The sequence below is a fragment of the Zosterops lateralis genome (assembly GCF_965231275.1).
Source record: "Zosterops lateralis genome assembly, chromosome: 1".
In the NCBI taxonomy this organism is placed as follows: domain Eukaryota; kingdom Metazoa; phylum Chordata; class Aves; order Passeriformes; family Zosteropidae; genus Zosterops; species Zosterops lateralis.
The window spans coordinates 81,755,849-81,776,812 of NC_139762.1; the positions used below are offsets into that span (position 1 = coordinate 81,755,849).

General features: G+C 36.8%; 1 protein-coding gene across 3 annotated transcripts in view; it reads right to left on the reverse strand.

Moving 5' to 3' along the window:
- The window catches only part of ADCY2 (adenylate cyclase 2), a 207,789-nt gene that overhangs the window by 101,450 nt on the left and 85,375 nt on the right, over positions 1 to 20,964 (reverse strand). For all 3 annotated transcript variants that reach the window (XM_083874798.1, XM_083874797.1, XM_083874799.1), the window contains one exon: positions 5,294 to 5,443. In XM_083874798.1, the coding sequence (XP_083730924.1) occupies positions 5,294 to 5,443 (150 nt within the window). The remainder of the gene's footprint in view (positions 1 to 5,293; positions 5,444 to 20,964) is intronic.

Genomic DNA, 20,964 nt, shown 5'->3' on the forward strand with positions numbered 1-20,964 from the left:
TCAGCATCTGAAGCCTTGTTTGAGGAGGGATATGATGCTGATGGTTACTTCTTCCTCAATCTAGGATCTCTTTGCAGAACTTTTTAGATATCTGATGACACATTTATACCTTGCTCTTTGCTGATCTGCAAGTCTATGCTCTTGTTCTTTGTTCCCCCTAAAAACACTTTGTGTCCAGGTCCAGGACTGCATTTCTTCAAATTCCCAGTGGTGACTGGTCACTTACAGATCTTATAAATCTACATAGTTATAGATCTGGTTTCTCCAGAGCCAAGCCTGTGTACCATCTCCAATCATGTATGTATTGCTCCCCACTGTGTTCTGTGTGTTCATCTCTTAAGCCTTCCACTGTCATGTCAGGTCTGCAGTTTTCCACCTTATGTTACAGTTGTAAATATCTCATTCTTCATAGAGTAGCTGGTCATTACTATTACTCATATAATATCTATGTTTGTGCTGTGCCATAAGAAAAGAAAAATTAATTACCTATAACCACCTTGTCATTAGAAATACTGCTGTTACAATTAACTCAAGTAAAAATAAAGCTCCAGGAAGCTCAAAAACATTCAGAGAGCCTTAACTCTGAGACCTTGCAAACTCAGTACAAAGCCCATGGAATGGCAGTAATATATTGTGGGGCTACACGGTTACAGAAGACTGAGGGGTAATACCAGAGAAAAAGGGGGATACACTTGAATATTTTTTATAACATTTTTAGCTATATTTATGCTTTTTTGTGTTAATTAGTGTGGACCGTGATTGTTATTATTATTGTTGTAACTAAATTTTTTTTTGTCTCTTCATTAGATTGTTAGGACTTTAATTAGCCTAATGAGATTCTGAGCTCTATATTTATGTGTGTTCTCATTTGCCCACAACAAGAATTGAAGCAAAAGATCTGATACATTTAGGACTTCAAAATCTCTCTGCTCACAGATTCCAGCATCTCTCCAGGTAGCCTTTCCCAGTGTTTAACCCTTCTCTTGAGGAACAATCTTTTATCTCCTTCCAGGAGATAAAAGCCAGGATTTATGCTGTCACAGTTCAAGCCTGTTGCCTCTCATCCTTCCACTGTGTGCCTCTCAGAAAAATCTGACCACATCTTTTGAGTAAGCTCCTCTGCTGTTAGGCAGATGTTAGTTGTCCCCTCCAAGCCTTTCCTTCTCAAGGTAAATACCTTGAGTCCCCCAAGTCTCATCATCTGTCATGACCAGCAGTCCACTAAGTGCCCCTGTAGCCCTTCAGTGAACCCTGTCCAGTTTCTATTTACATATTCCATCCATCTTTCCCATGGTCCGCTATGTAAAGTGCAACACTTCCTCAGAGCAGGCTTTATTTCTAGTACTGGCACAACGATTAACAGAAAGGACTGGCACCACACCTGCATGCACACAAACACTGCTGAAGCAAAACATGGAGTCTAAAATTTAAAAGACCAACACTTGCTTTTGTTTTTTTTTCCTGTTTACTAGCCTTGAAGCTATGAGGAAAAGGAAAATGAGGAAGCTCTTAGAAAAACTATTGTATATTCATGAAAATATTAGTAGCTTACCTTTTAAAATGAATTAATTAAACTTGCAGGAATCCACATTTCATATATTAGTTCCAAATAATGTATTTCAATGTTTCTGTTCTTTATTAACAGCCTTAAGCATCACAAATGTATGAAGCTTCTCTGTTTAGATTAATTTTAAAACAATTTTGAACTATTTGCTTCCTTTAATGAATGGCAGTGCTTCACCATGTTAAAATTAAAAATTAAAATCCCACTCAATGATTTGAAACCTCATTCATTTTCATCTGCTACCTGAGTGTTGTTTCTAAAACCATCATTATACTGCCTCCTTCTCAAAGACAGCGTTTCAGAAAACTCACTGAACACCAACACCTTACAAACACCTCCCTGCAATGTTGTAAGAACCTCTCAGTGTATATTCCTGTGTCTCACGATGCAAAGCCCCAAAAGAGAGAGAGAAGAGCAATTATACTGCTGTCAGCGTTATGATCTTGCACTCAGCTAGTGAGTCATTACCCCTACAAACTGTCAGCCAGACTTTTATCAGGGAGACAAATAACATTATGAGAGGCTATTTTAAATATGTATCTTGGAATAAGGCTGCAAATTAAAAAGAGGTCAGAATGGTTCCGCATTTCTATTTTATAAACACTGAAAAGACATCAAAGGTGTGTGAGAAACACCAAAGTGGGCTTTGAAAATACTGCTTTTTACCACGGGAGTTCAAAAGTGGCCCCTGCCCTGCTGGAAGGTGTCACCACCTGCAGCTTCCCATCCCTTTGGGAGCAGCCAGCCTTTGCTGTGCCCCAACAGCAGAAATACACAGTGGTGTGGGCACAGCGTGTCCAACTTGTACCTCAGTATACACACAACCCCCTAACTCACCAGATTCTAATGTACATTGCTCTCACTTGAAAACAATGAATCTGGGGTTCCTCTTGAGTTCTTTGGCATAACTGTTGAGTAGTATTATTATAATATACTTATCTACTGATCTATTAAAATGGTGTTCTCAAAAAGGCTGTTCAAAGACACTCAGAAAAAAAACCCAATAACTGAAAAACAATAGTTGCCTACATTTGTATAAGCCTACTCTCAAATAGTATAAAAGGAAATTCACAGAATAATTTGAAACATGAATCGTACATCTTTCAAAAACAATTATAAAATACGTGATGTTCATGATCTGGAAAAATGTGCAAATTTGACCTGGAGTCCTGATCATTTAGAAGCACATTCTATGCTCTGCACTTGTACAAAAGTAGCTTATGTAAAGTAAATTAAGCTAAATTAATTTTTTTTCCTGTTACAGAGATGTAGAATCACGGGTCATTCTATAACCTTTTACAGTCTAATAAAGCTTTGATCAAAACCAATGCTTTTTAAAATGCACAATGCTCCTACTGTTTCATTGTATCCTAGTTCTCTAAAAATAGTCACCAATATGATTGACTTGCTTCCTGAATACTAACAATGTGGATGATCTTTTGTGTCTTCTTGGCAAAACAAGCAGTGTAAAAAGACAGACTAAAGTACATCCACTTCTGATCTAATGTCTGCAAACAAAGACATGTTAATCCTGGGGGAAAAAAAAACCAGCCACCTTAGAAAATGAATCCTCATTTTACCTTTTCACATTTAAGTATCTAATGTTGCTAAGCGTGATAATATGGAGGTGCACGTCTTTGGTTTTTGGTTGGAAAAACCTTGACAGGAGATAAGGGAAATATATTAAGTAGTTGAGGGGATGAAGGCCAAAGACATCTAGAGAAGATCTGAACATCTGAACATCTAATGAGCTCTTTTTGAGCTCACTGGAGGTTGAAAAGATCACTGACTTCCACAGAATACTTGACTTTTGTTCAATAAGACATTGACCCATCTTTTACTAATCCAGCCCTGCAATACACTACTTAAGGCTGTGTAGATGTCTTAACTAATTTAATAAATTTATTCCTATCAAGGCATAAACATGACAACACACACGTAAATATGTACATATATATATATGCAAAAATATGTACAGTTTCCTTGATTATTATGTAAGAACCTAAACATTTATCAGTGAAAAATGTTTTTTTGCTTTTTTCCATCTTGCTAGGCTACAACTTTTTAAAACACAGGTACTACATATCCCAAAACCGAAGTATCTGTCACAGAATCCCTGGTAGTTTTGCTTCTCTTTTTCCATCTTGCTTTTTTTCCATCTTGCTAGGCTACAGCATTTTTAAAACACAAGTACTACAGACCTCAAAGAGGAAGTATCTGTCACAGAATTCCTGGTAGTTTTACTTCTCTTCACTGTCAGTTTCTCAATCAATTCTGCAAGATCTTCAGAACTGACAGTACGCCAAAGCTACTTATTTATGGCTTTCCATAGAAACTAGTAATGTTAATCAAAACATTTGCAGAAAACATCAGCTAGAACTATGTCTGCTCTAAGTACTGTCTTCTTACAAAAAGCATCCTTACTCCTTTGAATTCAGTGTCCAGTAACACAACCCACCTTCTTCTGGCAGATAAACCAACATGTTCCCTATGCTTGCAGGAAAAGCAACCAATATTAGAAACCCAGGCCCTTACAACTGAGCTCAAAGTCCACCCATTCCCTGCACATAGCTGTGGAGGCAGAGGTGCAAACATGAATGACTGCTCTTACAAACCTCTACTGCAATAGCATCTTATGCAGATTTTGCATCTAATCATCAAAATTTGCTTTTACTGTAAACTGTTTTCCTTAAGATTACTTGAAATGTTTTGTAGCAACTTCAGCTGGTATGCAACCCAAGTGCTCAGCAGAATAAGGACAGCCCTCTGAAGACATGACCTGTTAAAGTCCTGGTGTGGACTTTCCATTTGCTTTTTTTAAGAAAAAAGTGTTGGTGATGGATCTTGAAAACCTTAATTTAAAATGGCTACAGGCATTTGTGAGACAGACATGATAATTAAGGTCAGCTGGGACACACAAGGAGCACACCAGCACTCTTTGTGACCATAGGCACCTGTCAGTGAAGACTCTATTCTCTGATCCTTAACAGTTCATAGAAGTTCGAGTCTTGGTGACCTTCAAAGCAAAATGCACCTATCTTCTTTTACTACTTGATGAACTGATTTGTATTTCAAATTCTCTTAAATGAAGCACCTATCTGTCAGAATGATAGGCACGGTACAGAACTTACAAAGAGAAAAAGAACTATATAAAGCAATCAGAGAATTCTTTTATTCAACTGCTGTAATAAATGACAGTATCATTATGCAATTTCCCTAGATCTTCTTAACAAACCTGACCTCTAGAACTATATCACATGATTCATCAGTATTGTGGATTCAAATATTTTTCAAAAACAGTGCAGTAATATCTTCCTGCAGTGATTTGCAGCACTGGTCTTGGGCATGAAGAACTGAAGATTTCCAAAAGCAGGTATGTACATCTCGCAGCTGTCCTCCATGAGAACAAAAGAGACGGTGTGCAAACAGGATCTATACAGCATTTTTAACTTTCTTTATTCTAAAATATTTTCATAGAAAAAGTGAGAAAAAACCATAATGTGGCAACAGAAACAACTGTAACACTTTCCTCTAGTCAGATGGCCGTTCCTACATTCAAGATGGAAATTGTGAACAAACATGTTCAAAAGACTTTGCATATTTCATGAAATTTAAATTATTCAGTGTGTTTCCCCTTTAACAGGCTGGATTACATTGTGACAAATAGAGGGACAGTGTAAAAACAGAAAAGCAGACCCAGACATGGGTGTTACTTTACTGTTACTTTACCTGTTGCCTCTTCTCAAATTCCAGTTTGATGCGGGATTTGATGCAGTTGCACGTGTCCTGATACGTCTGCTGCAGCGCCAGTTCCATCAGGTGCTTGTGGTACGCTCCTGCCAAGTTCCCGCAGATAAAAATTATTACATTGGCCAATATCTAGGGGGATTTAAAGAAAAAAAAAAAAAAAAAAAAAAAAAGTCAGGGAATTTATATAAATATATTAACAGAAAGTAATCCTACCTTGCAATGAAAGATTGCTGCAGTTATGAATTTTGCTTTTGTTTACTTCTAGCCAGGAAAAAACCTTTCAAAAAGCCTTTAAAATTAGTGGCAACGTCCCAAGCAATAATAGAATCACAGAATCAGACTAGATACTGTTTTAGTTTAGGATTAAATAGGAATGAAAATGAACAACATTTTTGCCTACTCAATGAGGTACACGTTTTCTGAAAAAAAAATTTCAGCTCATGTTAGAGCTCACTGCTGAGTATTAATTAGGTGGGATCATCACCTACTCATGTAAAACAACAGCTAAGGCTCCTAACAGCAATATTGGAAGCCATGTTATTGCTATGCTCTTTTAGCAATGTTTTCTTTTGTGGTGCCATATGATTAAGGGGTGAAAAGTTTCATCTACACACATCAAAAGCCTGACCTGCATTTTACCTCAGCCTGATCCACTGCTATCCATCAGTCAGCTATAAATAGTGATGATAAGAAGTGTTTAAGGAGCAAGATCTGACAGCTGTCTACTAGAATATACTTTTCCTTACCACCAAAAAATTACATTTGCCTAAAACAAAGAACTTTAAGATTTAGGGGGTCACACTTGCAGCATTAGATGCCCTCTGCAAACAATAACCCAAAACCATGAGAAATAAGTTTGTTTAAAAAATCAAGGCCTTTTTTGCACTTGACCTTTGAAAAGGACACAATATTGTGTGGTGATGCTAATACTTTTAACTGTGCCGAGCTTATTGCTGCAAATAAAAGAAACACATTTATCCATCCTAGCTCGCTCAGAGCAAAAGAAACACAGTAAAGTAATGAAGCCAATTCCTAATTCAATAATAAAAGTAATAATAAAGATAATATTAAATTGAAGTTGAGATACAGCTGCAGTCTGCTCAGAGCAGGTCTCAATTGTCTCTACTTGTAAGGCCCTAGTGTATCATATACCCTGGATTAGAAGCACCACATGATGTCGTAGTATTTGTGGTCTGGAAGAAAAGGAGGAAGAAGGGAGGCAAAAATTTTGTTAACTCTCCACAGCTAATCTAATAATGATATTTATGATAGATTTCCCTGGTGATCATTCATGGGTTGGTTTTGGTGTACCTACGTATCAGGCAATCTTTTGTGAATTGCTAGTAGTGAATTGCTAGAAAGAGAGAGATAAGAAAAAAAGTCCAACAGTGTGCTATGGTGGTTCAGAGAAAAAAGACACATTGTCCTATTAACAGAAATCCATCTCCTTGTGGAACACATTTTTTTCACAAAAACACTCCTATGGAGTTTTAATGTTTCTTTATCAAATGGAAACTTTAAAATGCAAGATTTAAATACATGCTTTTATTTCCCTCACAAATTTTAACACCATTACATGCAATACTTGTTCCTCCATCTGTGACATTTCTGACATCTCACCTTTCATGGCTCCAAAAAGCTAAAAGCAGGAGTTATTCACTTTTACTGCAAAAATGATCGATGTTTTCAATTTGGTAAAATCTTTCTTTTCACAAAACTTTAAGATCACAGCATTATAATGTTTCTAAAAGTAAAACCTGAGTTCCTAAATTTTTCTAAAATAGATAAATCTAAAAACAATGAGAAAAAAAATCTACATATTTCACTTTCTCGGAAAAACTTCTGTTATGAAGTAGAGGAATAAGAAATAGTTTAAATTAAGCATTGTACAACAGCCAATAATTAAAAAAAACCCCCACAAACATATGAGATTGTGGTGTACAGTAAAACATTTGAAATATTTTATATTGAAATATGTTAAATTTTTTTTGTAAATCACAGTTGCTCAATTCTGCTTTGATATCAGCAGACATGGATTGGTGAACAAAGATCTTGTGTGACAGATCACAGTATAGGGGTAAAGGTCTTCCAACTGGCAATCGTTGCTGGGTTTTAAAATGAAATTATGAAGGAGGAAGAAATGCCTGAAAAGAAAGACTGCTGGGCACAGAAAATCCTGAGATATGTAGTAGGAAGGTTTAGTAACGAAATTGAACTGAAATCAACAGTGTGCTGTCATAATCTCTATGTAGATGTCACTGTTGAAAGGCTGCACACACAATGCATTGTCCAGCTTCATAAAGTTATAGATCATTTAAAGCAAAACTTCAGGAACATAATCAATCAAAATTTAAAAAGATATACTGTAATGGGTAGATGGAGGAGTAAATTATGAGTATCATCTTCACAGTGACAGAAAAATAAATTACAGTTTTATGACTGAACTAGCTGAAGTGAGAAAATAGATGGAAACAGGTGACTGACAGGCAAGGAAGCTAATTAACCAGGCTTTTCAGATACTCAATGGGGTAATTCAGCCCACATGAAGCTCTTGAGATGGCTTCCAGTACCTGAATTAAGCTGTTTGAAGACAGCACAAGATATCTCAGCCACTGCCATACTTAGTGTAGATCAAAAAAGTAAATGTGCAAGTGAATATGAAGGTAGAAACTGTGTTTAAAACACCTTTAATTATTAAGGCTAGCACGAAGTTCATTTAGAAATGTGTCACTAAGGGATAAAATTTAAAAAAAAGTCAAGAAATGGATTAACTGGTTTCTAAACATTTTTTTTCCTGTATTTATTCTGGCTTCAGTGAATATTTCTGCTATTGAGCTAAATGCATCCCGCCAATAGAGTGTTCAATAGAAAGTGCAATTAACATTACTAAACAAAATAAGCAACATTAAATCTCTCCTCTCCCAAGTCTGCATTTTCCTCTGAATTGCTGCCCAATTTCAGCATATGAGCTGGACATGACTTCCATCCCAGGTCTGGTCTAAAGTCTCATAGGCATTCCCCCAGAAGAGACAGGTTCAAAGGTTCAAAGTTTTCCACAGTCCAAAAAAAAATTAACTGAGCTTTCCTCTTCTTAAACAAGTATTCTAATCAATATGCAATCATACAAAAGTTTTTTTCTGTTCAGGCACCTGAGAAGATGCCATGCTGTGAATCCTACCTGTACCAAAGCACTTGGAATGAAATCCTGAGTCAGACTAATCTTCTACCTTGTCCTTTCTCTAGGATAGAACTCTGCAGTGTCTTTTTCCCCATTATTTTTTTCCCCTCCTCAGCCGTGCCTCCCCCCAACCCTAGGTGTGTATTAGATAATAAGAAAAGCCATGGTGGATCTTCTGGTAAAAAATTCTCCATGTTTCTGTGATAACTCTGATAACTGTGCAGATAAAACTGTAGCTGAGAACCTCTGTAGAGAATTCAGGAATCGACAACACATTAGGGATTTCTCCCAGGAGGACAAGCCTGAGCTGTGGAAAAGAGTGTAAATAATGATGGTAACTCAACACCAGAAAAAGACCAGGGTGACCACAAAGACAATATTGCATGAACCTGGTTCACGCCCTTTACAAACAGGCACTGTATGACCAAAACCCACAATATACATAAATTCTACTAAGCTCCCACTCATTTCACCATATGGAAACACTCAGCAACACTGCAGAAGTTCCCACCTCTCTGCACAGTCAGAGTGGAGAGAGAGAGGCAAATCTATCTCATGGGCCATCTGCATCCCTTCAGAAATATCCATTAACTGTACACTGTGCTGAAGTTTCTATTTTATCAATGAATAAATTCCATGTCTACAGAAAGTGATCTAAATATGATCTAAAAATTTACACAAGGAACATCAAGATACCATCAGGAACTATCTCTAATCACTTAAGGAACAGAATCGTGGCTGATGTGTCCTCGATCTCTTCTGACCTACAAAAAACTCCATGTGCTTCCAGGCAATGGGGCAATTTTACATTAAAGCATAGGTGTTTTTCAGTACCAGTGAATATCAAGTAATCAGATGTCTAGTGCTTCACTATCAAAATAGACTGTATTTAAAAGCAAATGAAGACAAAGTTAAGTAGATATGACTAATTTCTCAAGGGAGTACTACCGTTCACTGAGTTTCTCAAAAAAATGTAGCACATCATTTACCTACAAAGGTATAAGCGTACAAAGAAGTACCATGCTATATAAAAGTAGAAGAATTATAATACAGACTGCTGATTCAGATTAAAACATAAATTATTTGTTAAATATCTTAACAACTTCTATTCAAATACTGAATATAAAAATTAGAATTCTCCGTAGATTTTCCCTGCATTGAAAGCTTTCAGTTTACGAGTTACTTTGTCACATTTCTTTCCTCTTAGATATTTTACATATCCTTCCCAAACAATTGCATGAACAGAATTTTTAACAACTACAACAAGAAAGCCAACACAAACTATTAACAATTTTTTCAATAGTTAAATTTCATTTTTCTTCTGGATAAGAAAACTGAGGACATGAAAGCTGAGGAGTGGGCAAAATTTGCTATCATTTATGATGTCTGCATGGAAATAAATGTGAGAAAAAAAAATTTCTTATGTCATTGCCAAAGTTCAAATTCTTTAGCTCTGCAAAGATGAATTGTCTCTCCCTTCATTTGATCTTTCATGTGATGGTTTGTGGTGTAACTAGCCAAGTTATGGAACAATTCTGTGCTGCTTTGGACCCTGTAGAGCTTTAGACTCAGACATAATTCCGCTAAAAACAATGGGGAAAATGCTGGGTAGAACTGAAAAGCAACATTTTAGAAGGAAATGCTTAGCCACCAGGTAAATTAGTTATTCACTTGGCCACCATGCACTATTCCCAATACCATTATTTTAAGTAGGTGTATTCAGAAGGTTCTCCAGCTATTCCATGTGAATCTCTTCCACATGGATCTCTGGCCAGTCATACAATGTTGCCATTTTCTTCTTTCAGATCTCCAGACCTATAGAAATCCAACATTTCAATACATTTCAGTGCCAACAACACTCATAGCTATGTCACAGCTCACAAACAGGATGGCAAATTTGAAAATGGGAGACATTTTGCCATATGGCAACCTCTGTTTTAAAACCAAGGAGCTTTAGGGAGGAGCAAAATTACAGGCAAAAATTTTTGTAGCTGGCTTAAAACTAGTGATCATGTGGTGCCTGATCTACCAGCAGCTGATAGAGAAAGAAACACCTGGCCTTTTCCTGTACCGAGACCACTAAGTTGAGGTCTTTATTATGAAAGCTCCTGTGATTCATGAAGAATTGTAGCAATCTCTTAGCTTTCTATTTTTGTTTTAGTGATGATGGTAAAAGTTCATGAATTCAAGTAAATCAGGTACAGAACATGACGGGCTGAAGGACAGAGAGACTACGGGCAATTGCATACTTACTTCCTCACGAATTTGAAGTAAAAAATCAATTTTTTAATCACTGCAAAATTATTTTAATAGTCTGAAAGGTCAAAGATATTTAAATCCTTAAAGACTTATGAAGGCCACAATAAGAACACACTAAGATGAAGAGAACAGGAAGACCCTGTATCCATTATAGACCCTTTGTCTACACCAAGGAGAATGTCAAATGTTTTACAGCAAGGTAAGTATAGAAAAAAGCTGTAATTTTGCAAGAAACAACTCAATTAAAAGAAAAACTACAGAGCAATCAAAAAAAACCCTTCAATTGAAGACTTCTCAAAATAACTGAGAAGTAACAAAAAGTAAAGATTTGAATTATTCAAATATCAAATATTCAGGAGCCCAGACGGTTCCATATTTTCAGGGGTAAAATAAATTTGGTAAGGAGTCCCTTAGTGGAAGGGGAACTGATGTCATTTTACAAACCAGAAACGTGGAATGTGTAATTCTCTTTGTAGCTTTTGTGATCAGAGCACTGAGGACAGCAGCAGGATACTCCTTTTTTGTAATATCTATGTTATTTGATGTGATGTTCTTTTTATCATTATTACAGATTGAGCTTTCTCATAGCTCTAAGCTGTTCTGTAGAATGACTGGATTTATTTCCTTCAGCTCTGGGCATATGCAGAGCCTATATATATGCCAATGTAGATAAAAACAGACCATAAACTCTAGGCTTTATCAAACCCAGGAAAAATAAAGTAGAAACAAGAATCAGAGTTATGGTACCTTTAGATTACTTCTGTGTAATACATATAATCAATATCATTGACTCTAATTAATGACTCTTAATATTTTGAATCTATTTTTTTTTTTTCCAGAGGGGAACTCATGCTCTCTTCAGTTAGAAGGAATCAGGCAGCCACTGCACTCTCCTGCCTGCCTGCAGAGAGGTCTTCTGTGTTTACATGTACCTCTGGGATCATTTTATTTCTTTAGTACTAAAATTGATCTTCAAATATTCTCTCAAAAAGACTGAGATTAATTTTTAGTTCTGGATCTCATGTAGGGGTGGGTAGTAGTGTGCTATAAGGAGAAAAAAAAAAAAAAAAAAAAAAAAAAAAAAAAAAAAAAAAAAAAAAAAAAAACACCACCATAAAATTAAAACAATTTAAAAACCTCCCAAAATAAAATCTATGGAGTAATATATCAATCTTTGGCATGTTACAGAAATAAACCCATGTCTGCTCTTAAAATACATTCAGTCTTTTCCTATAAATCTCATTTATTCTTAAAAAAAAACCAAACAAACCCAAAAGTAAAATCTCTAATATAAGTACATTTACAGGACCAGCAATATGCTGCCAAGTTTAATGTGGACCAGTAAATTTTTCCCTACTTGCCCTGATCAGAAGTACTACTAAGCCATCTCTCCTGCACTGCCTAGCAGCCTTCATGAAGTTTATTTCTTATTATTATCTACCAGACTTACTGAAATTTCTTCATAGATCTTTAAACATCTCCCCTTCTGGCAAGTTTTACAGAAATTGATCAATAGGTTCAAAAGCTACCAGGAGAAGGAAAGACAAACAGATAAATGAACTGATAATCACGTATGTGCTCATTACTCCTGTACTGATATGCCTAACCCTCAAAAACTTAATGTTGATTTCAGATTTCTCCCCTAATTGCTACAGTTTACACTGTATGTAACTACACTGCATATTAATATGCTACATACTCTCAGGTATCTATATATGGAAATTAAAATCAATGGACAGTTTAGAATTACACGGATAAATTACAATAGGAATATATACTCAGTGTAATTTTTCTATTGCATTTAAAACAGTTGGCAATAAATGTGTGCTTCAATCTGACAAACATTTGGAAATTGTATTTTTTATGATCACTATATGAAATTCTGATTTATGTAAGCATGCTTTTTGCAGGTAATGTTTTTGTCTATCAGTGTTCACAATGATCTGATAAGCTTTTTCATTGGATATACTTAAGAATTTTTTCTGCTTGTCTGATGACTATGACAAACTTTAGTCAAGCTCATTTTTCATAATTTGGCAATATGTGCTAGGAATCAGTGGTCTTTGGCTATACAGTTCACAGAGAATAGTGTGGAGTAGAAGTAATGGTAGTGGTGGATAAGTGAGGAAAGTAATGACCTACAGAGTTGGATTAAATGGGTTCCAGAATGTCCTCAGAGTTGGAGTCAATAATTATGACAATCCTACGAGTGTTCATCGTGGTTTTTAAATAATTTGGTTACCATTTTCAAATATGTTGAGATCTCTAATCAGTATTTGGGTTAATTCTTAAATGGAAGTCATCTAAATTTGTTCTCAGGAAACCTGAAAGGTTTTTTTTGGTGACACTATTTTCTGGTGTCAAGCAAATGCTGTCAAGAGTAAGCATGATGGGGCAAAGAAAGTACTAAAATTGGGTTATGTTCAGGAAGGAATGAAGAAAATATTAAAACCTCTTTATGTTTTTGGTGCCAATTCATTCCATCTTTACATAAACCACATCATTTTTCTCTCCTTCATGTCTGAAAACTGTCAAGACATCATTTGTCAGGTTAGGCTTTCTATTCCAAAGCCCTAGTGTGAAGCATCTTGGCCATCCTGAAACAGTTTTTTCTAAATCACATGGTTTGTGGGAATATATTCTGGGTAACACCTTAAAAGTTAGCACAGTACCTCCAATTCATAAAATAGAATCATAGTCATAGAATCCTTATGGCTGGGAAAGACCTCCAAGATCATCAAGTCCAAACATTCACCCAGCACCACCATGTTCACTGCTAAATTGTGTCCCTAAGTGCCACACATTTTTTGAACACTTCCACAGATGATGATTCCACAGCTTCCCTGGGCAGCCTGTGCCAGTGCCTGACCACCCTTAGAGTGAAGCTGTTTTTCCTACTACCCAGTTTAAATGACCCCCTGGCACAACTTGGTGCCATTCCCTCTTGTTTGTTACTCAGGAGAAGAGACCCACACCCATCTGTTTAAAACCTCTTTTCGGGTAATTGTATAAAGTGAGGAGGTCTCCCCTGAGCCTCCTTTTCTCCATCACTTTCTATTCATACCAGCATTAGTGACAACCCCTACAGAGCAGCACATACACTACAGGCACCTAAAACACTACACAGCATTGTTAGGAATAGGCTATTACTCTCAAACTAGCTGAGAGCAATGATTAAACAAATGGAGGTACTTCTCCAGAGAAGAGAAATTTTCCATCCCTCCAGACTTGTTCCTTTACTCCTATCTTCTGTTCCTTGTCTTTTAAAGAACTACTTATCCATGCACAGATTTTCCCTCTCAGTTCACTGAAAAGGTTTGGGCAAAAGGACTCCTTCAAAGGCTTAGAGCTATCAATGAAATCAGCTCCATCTACATGTTTGTTGATGCTTTCAGATTACCTTTTGCTCCTTTCAAAACAGAATGTGTTTATCTCATTACAGCTTCATTTTTTGCCTCATGAAGACACGACTTTACAGACCTAAAGTCTCCCTGACCCTCTCTAGAACCTTTTCAAAGTTTATTTTTACATTTTTGTCTTATGGTCAACAGAAACGTAGGCTTATTTCAGACCAACTTATACATGCTCTCCTTCACCCATCCCTCCAAGAAGATTTTAATGTGAGATTTTCTTCAGTTTCTTCTTCACTGAACAGGCATTCAGAAATTGTTTCTCTGTGATAGTCTTGCCATCCCTGAGTATTTTTGTAATCTGGATGTCAAATGTCCTCACAGACTCTCTGAAAGTCCTTTTATTACTCAAGTGCTGAAACAAGGACCCAGCACGCAGGGAAGGGGGAATTGGTTTGGTTAACTGCCATAGCTCCACTGCTATCTGAAATGGATTACATATTTTTAGGTGTACGTTCTTCAAGCTCCTATCTGACCAGTGCAACTGCATACAAAGGTATTTTGCAACACTTTAAAAGACACTTGCACAGATGAAATGTTTTCACTTTGGCTAATTAACTTTAGTGGTGCAAACAGATTCCAAAATTGCTGATAAAGCATGCTAATTAGCAGAATGAATAGCAGGAAAAAAATTGCAACTACAACAGGCACAATCACAAGGTAGATTGAGATGTCTCCATAAGGTATTTTATAGCTAGACTACTGTGCATGTAAGGCAAATGTTATTTTAACTGAATTACAATTTAAAACTGCTTATGATTATGTCATATTCAAAGTAAAAATTTTATTTCCTTACTATCATTTTATTGCTTGTATTTTAATTTACTCTTTCCTGTGTTCAAAATAATCTCCAGAGGTTTTTGCTTTGTGAATGAGCCTACAAATTTCATGCACGATACGAGAAGCAGCTTTTAGGTTATGAGTGCATGGAGGGAAGATTGAATGCTGAATGACAAAGCTTTCCTTTCCAAAGACTTTCAAAAAATCAAATGGGTTTAATACAGTGAACATGAAGACAAATAGAAAGCACTAAACTGGCAATAATGCCATTTACAGGATAATCTTACCTAATCCCTACACCTCTGCCTTAGTACCAGATTTGCAATTAACGCACTTCTCACAAATTCCTTCCAAGTTTGTATACTACATTTCTACATATTTTAGAAACAAAAAGCTGTGAATCTATTAGTGAAATATGACATGATGCTTTGCAAAAACTGAAAGGTTTTCCTATGTACAAAGAGAAGTTACTAAAATTATTAAGGAAATAATACAATTTCCAGATTATTGCAGTTATATTGTATTTATTAATTTCTGACTTCATTCCCAAAAGTGACTGGAATATTATTGGAACACTATGGATAAATTAGAAATAGTCATGTAAAAATAAAAATCTCTTTTTGCAAATTTTGATGCACACATAGCAGCAAAAATAAAAAACCAATTTCCCTTCTCTAATGTTTTTAGTCTCCTGCCTGTCTTTATAAAAGATGCCTGTTTTGAACCTGGCATGTTTTAAGATAATAGAAAAAGTTACATCCTAAGTGCTCCTAAGCAGCAATATGTGCAATGCAGAAAGTGCCCATGACTTGCAGGATTTTTTTCTGCATGGAATAACTAATTTTTTTTATTCCCCACAAGAAAAATAATCCTGTACAAAAAGAAATTCCTATTTAAACCCCATCAGTTTCAGTTGTTAATACAAGTTATCTTTTACGGCAAAGTAAGTTTCACCTGCAACCATCTTACCTTTTAATAGTACAGCCTGCACTAGAAAGATTTGACAATACATCATGAATATATGAAGTAGTACTACATGAAACAAGACCCAGCAGCAGTATTTCTCACATACTGACCCTTCTTAATGAGAGAAGGCTGCTGGAGCATCAACATATGGCAAAGTAATGTGCTATCTAAGATAAGCATGTCTCAGTACCACATTGAATTTACTTTGCTTTTCCATTATGTTATGTTTAAAACACTATTTCCCAAATCTGTAAATCCACATATACACTAAGATAATTGTCTTTCATCTAACATCTCAAATTCAAGTTAGTGAATTTGAGTGTATGGACATTACCCATGTTCACCTCTGGGACTCCATAACACCCCTTGCTCTGTTTTACTAACCAGTCAAACATATTCATGTAAGCATTTCTCAGTTCCCTGCAATAGGCATTCATTATCTCTGCTTTGAATATCCCAGTCCAATCAACAAACACTGCCACTTTGTTATTTACCACCTTCCGCAGAGAAAGGTTTGCAATATACTTTTCTCTTTAAGGAAAAGAGAAAATCACAGCTAGGAGCCCACAGTTATCCAAGGCTCTAAACCCACAAACTGACTCCTTTCCTTCCCCTCTCCCACTCCTCATTAGACATTTTTGTGAGCTGTGGGATGCTGAAGAACAATGCTGGCAATTCTAAGCTGCTCCAACTCTCACAATTCATTTCAGCACAAGTTTATCACTCTGCACAGAACTCCTCTCCAAGCAGTTTTCTTTGCAAGACAGCCTGCAAACAAGAGGCTTCATGGAAAATAGCTGACTGTTACAGAAGACTTCAAAATTGACAGGCAGGTCAGTCACTGAATGGCCGACTAGATGGGCAACACCAGTAGGTCTGGCTTTTGCAAGAGCACAAAGATGGGTTTGGCCCCTGCCATCAGGGCTTCTTGAAGCAGCAGCATGAGAAAGAATATGATCAGCAGCTCACAGGAGAGCTCTTTAAGTTCTTGCCTCAAACCAAAATGATGGGAGCTGTACACAGTAGTCACAGGACAGATAAAAAACACCCCAACATTTCATTGCTTAAAATGGCAAATAAGGGACAAAATGAGTAATTGCTTCAAGAACAGGATTGTAATGAGTAAGGAACTTTGCTTCCTCTAGCCAAGGATTAAAAATTCCTGTGCTGTATTACTCCTCCTTTATTCAGTTACTTTGCTTATATTTTTCAGTTGCTCGCTCTGAATATTCTTTGATTTGCTGTCACATATACATTCAAAATTGTAACTTCCTTTAGTCTTCCTAGAGATTTCATCATCTTCCTGCCCTCCACTTCTTTGTACTGAATAGGTGGTGTAGACAGTGTTCGTGGGGGTAACACAGAAATGAACAGTGAATTACTTCAAAGTGGTCCTTTGCAAGGCACTCTTCAGTAGAAGAAATGAGCAGCAATATTATGGCTATTAGAGACAGCTAGCTGGGCAGCACTGCAAAGAAAGTATGAAGTACAAGCTGTGCATGAGGCCACCATTTTATCAAGGCAAATGCAGACCCAGTTACAGAATAAACCAGCAATGAATAGAAAAGAAATCCATGCTTTCTGAAAAATAAATATTTTCACTCTTGATCTGTTCCTGCTCTGAAACAATGTTCATCAAAAGTACTGCATATGTTGACTAAGAAAACAGTTTTATGACTTTTTATTGGTGTTGTATGGAGCTGCCAACATTTGCCAGTGTGGCTGAGGGCAGTGTATCCCCACTCCAGTTATCAGCATGTACAGACCTTTCTTAATTAGCACTGTGATGAACATGCTTATTGCCTGCCAAGGGACAAAAAAACATTTGTAGACAACACAACAAGACAGTCCACTGCTACAGAGCCCCAGAGATTATTTCCTGGAAATGTATTTTTCTCCCTCTAGCACAATCCTAACATTCCTCCTTTCATCCCATTCTGCACTGGGAAGTTTCAGAGTCCCAAATAATAGGAAACTGTCATTTAGTGTCTGAATTCATCCTAAAGAGAGAAGGTAATTAATAAAAATGAAGTGCACTCTATGTTAGCAAAAGTTTATCACAGAAAGGGAGTTTTATTAGCTCTGAAACTGGAGAAGCATTTTTGGCCACTGTCTTACATTCAACACCACAGAAATCAGAAATTATCGATAAGGAATTAAGCAGTTCTCTCTTGTTAAGAAAAACTGGTGGGGTTTTTTACCAAAAGCTATCTACCATATCTACATCAAAAACTGTCTTTTGATTTGCATTCTCTCCATGCTAGCATATCACAGAATCCAGATCATCTTTTCTAACTCAGCATGCCTGGAGATGGCCTCAAGATGCAAAAGATTCAGCACAGTATTTTTGTCATTATTTTGCTAGAGACCTCAGCAGAGATCCAGTTGGCAGTCTAATTCAAGGACACAATGGGATGCAACCACAAGAGCTGAGAGAGCCTGCTGATATCATTACAAGGCCACTCTTGCTTGAGTGTCTTTAAAAGCTCATGGGGACCAGGGTAGGTTTCTTGAGTTCTGTAAGAAAGCAAATGTTACCCTTGTTTTCAAGGAAGGTAACATCACTTTGATCCCTGGAAAGGTGATAGTGCAAACCCTCCTAGAAGCCATTTCCAACCCTATAAAGGACAAGAAGGTGACTGGGATTAGCCAGGATAGAGTTAAGAAGGAGAAATCCCACCTGGACAACCTTTATGTGATGAAATGACTGGCTTTGTGGCTGAGGAGGGAGCAGTTGATGTGACAGGGCTTTGAGCACACTCATAAACCCTAGCAGCCCTCACCAGCCACACCTGGGGCTTCTACTGACATCCCCAGGGAGCTCTACACAAGCACAGCCCGGGGCCTTTAGCTCCTGCCTGTGCTGTGCTGGAGGAATGCCGGGCTCCTGTTATGCTATGCCTGACCACAGACCCCCTCGGGCTGCGGACTGACTTCACCTCAGCCCTGCCTTGTCACTGTGAATGTGCCCATAAATGGCTGGATGTGATCCTGACCTATGCAGGGGCTTTCTGGCTTGACCTTGCACCAGTCTCCTTGCCATGATTTTGCCTTTTATAGGTCTTGTCCCTTGGTTGAATCTGGTCACGGTCTCCGGGCTTGCCTTGCTCAAGGGCTGTGGGGCCGGGATCAGAGCAGTGACACCCTGGCACTGTTGCTCTGTCCCTTATTTGCTTCCTTGCAAAGAGCTCTGAAGAGAAATGCCATTCAATTCAGTCAATTTTCACTAAAATAATATGATTCACTCAAGAACTTCAGTTCACTGCCTTCAATGTTTTCAAGCAATTTCACTGGATTCAGGTACTGAAAACATAATAAGAGCTTTATAAACAAGCAATGACAGGGAAGATTGAATTCAGGAGATATATTTCTATTTGCTATGCATTAAAATAGCACACTAAGGCAGGAAGAGGACATAATGTCAATGTATTCTAGTCTCTTTCCATAGTGGAAACTAGGAACATTCTGGTCAATTAACACAACTTCCATCCATGTTTTATCAAAGTATCTTTTATTTACAGAATAAAAATGCATTGAAGCATTTAGTTGTTAAAAACATAATTTCCAGGTACTGTAATTACATGCCAGCAATGTTTCAAGTGGATTAATGCTGAAGACTTGCAAGATCTGTATCATTACTTCTAGAACTCATCAATGTCTCCAAACTTGGGCTTCAATCATTGCTTTCATACATGCTTTTATAAATAACAAGTTATATCTGTGCACCAGCTTGCAGAATAAATTATTTTACTATACCAAAATAAAATCATAACTATCAGCTTTAGCATATCTGTTCAAAACAGTTTTCATTGTATACCCATATATTAGTGAAAATCCAAAAGTTCATGAACTGTCATATGAAGTACTAAATAAGTTCATCTTTTAAATTATATAATATTAGGAATCTAAACAAAGTGCAGTTTTGACTAATATCAGTGCTAACTCTTAGGAAAGTTGATTTTTTTTTTCCCTTCACTTTCAGACTTATTTCTCTAAGAAGGCAAAATTACAAAATATGTCAATTTTTCTTTTTAAGTGACATAAAATGACTGATACAGTCATCAAATCTTTCACTAATTTCCATATAACTTATGGTATGTTTGCAACCAATAGAGATAATGCTACTATATATAAAGTTATATTAAGACTTTAAAAGGCTTTAAAAGGTTTAGTTAGGGAAAACAAAATAGCAGAAAAAGATAAAATTTTAAAACTACAAAAAACACTCATCTAATATATCTATACCTATCTAATCCTAAATATTTTTTAATGATCAAACAGTTAATGCTGCTGTGAAAAAACCCTACAATATTAATAAGCAACTCACATATAAAGTAGTAATTGATGAATAATAGTTGTTTCATCTTAATCAAAACACATCCTGCTTAAAAAGCATTATTTTATTAGTTTGGTAAAAGCTTAAACAAAACACTATTTTAGCAAATAATGAACTGCACTGCCATATACTAAAAGGCAAACACTACAAATCATTTACACAGCCTGCAACTAATGAGCATGACTGAGAGACACGGGCGTATTACAGATTGTACTACACATCCTTTCAAGGTGGATCTGTGTGGCAGACAGCTTACCACAAAACTGCAAGACCAAAACCCAAAGCCCCAAATTTTAAAGCCTCAGGGAATAAATTTCTGTGAGCAAGAACACCAAACTCAACAGTAAAGCAGTGGTCGTTTATCACTGCCAGCACACTACAGCATTAGGTGTACCAGCAACCCTTCTCAAATTAAATCTCATGCTCCAGTACAGATAACTCTCGATCCTCTTACCACTTGTCTACCCTTAATTCTGCCAGATGCTCTTTGTGATGTCACAAAAATCATGCTGTGATGCTGTCATCCTCTCCGGGACAGAGCTGTAGCTGCACACCATGGTCATACAATTCTGTTTTGAGGTAAACTACTGAGGTGTACAAAACACTCTTAGAGAAGAATTACTTCAGGATCATGAGTGAAGTTTACCCTGAATCCCACTTCTGCCATACTGGAGACTATCCAGGCTAGGAACTGTTTGATGTAGGCTCATAGCAGTTAACC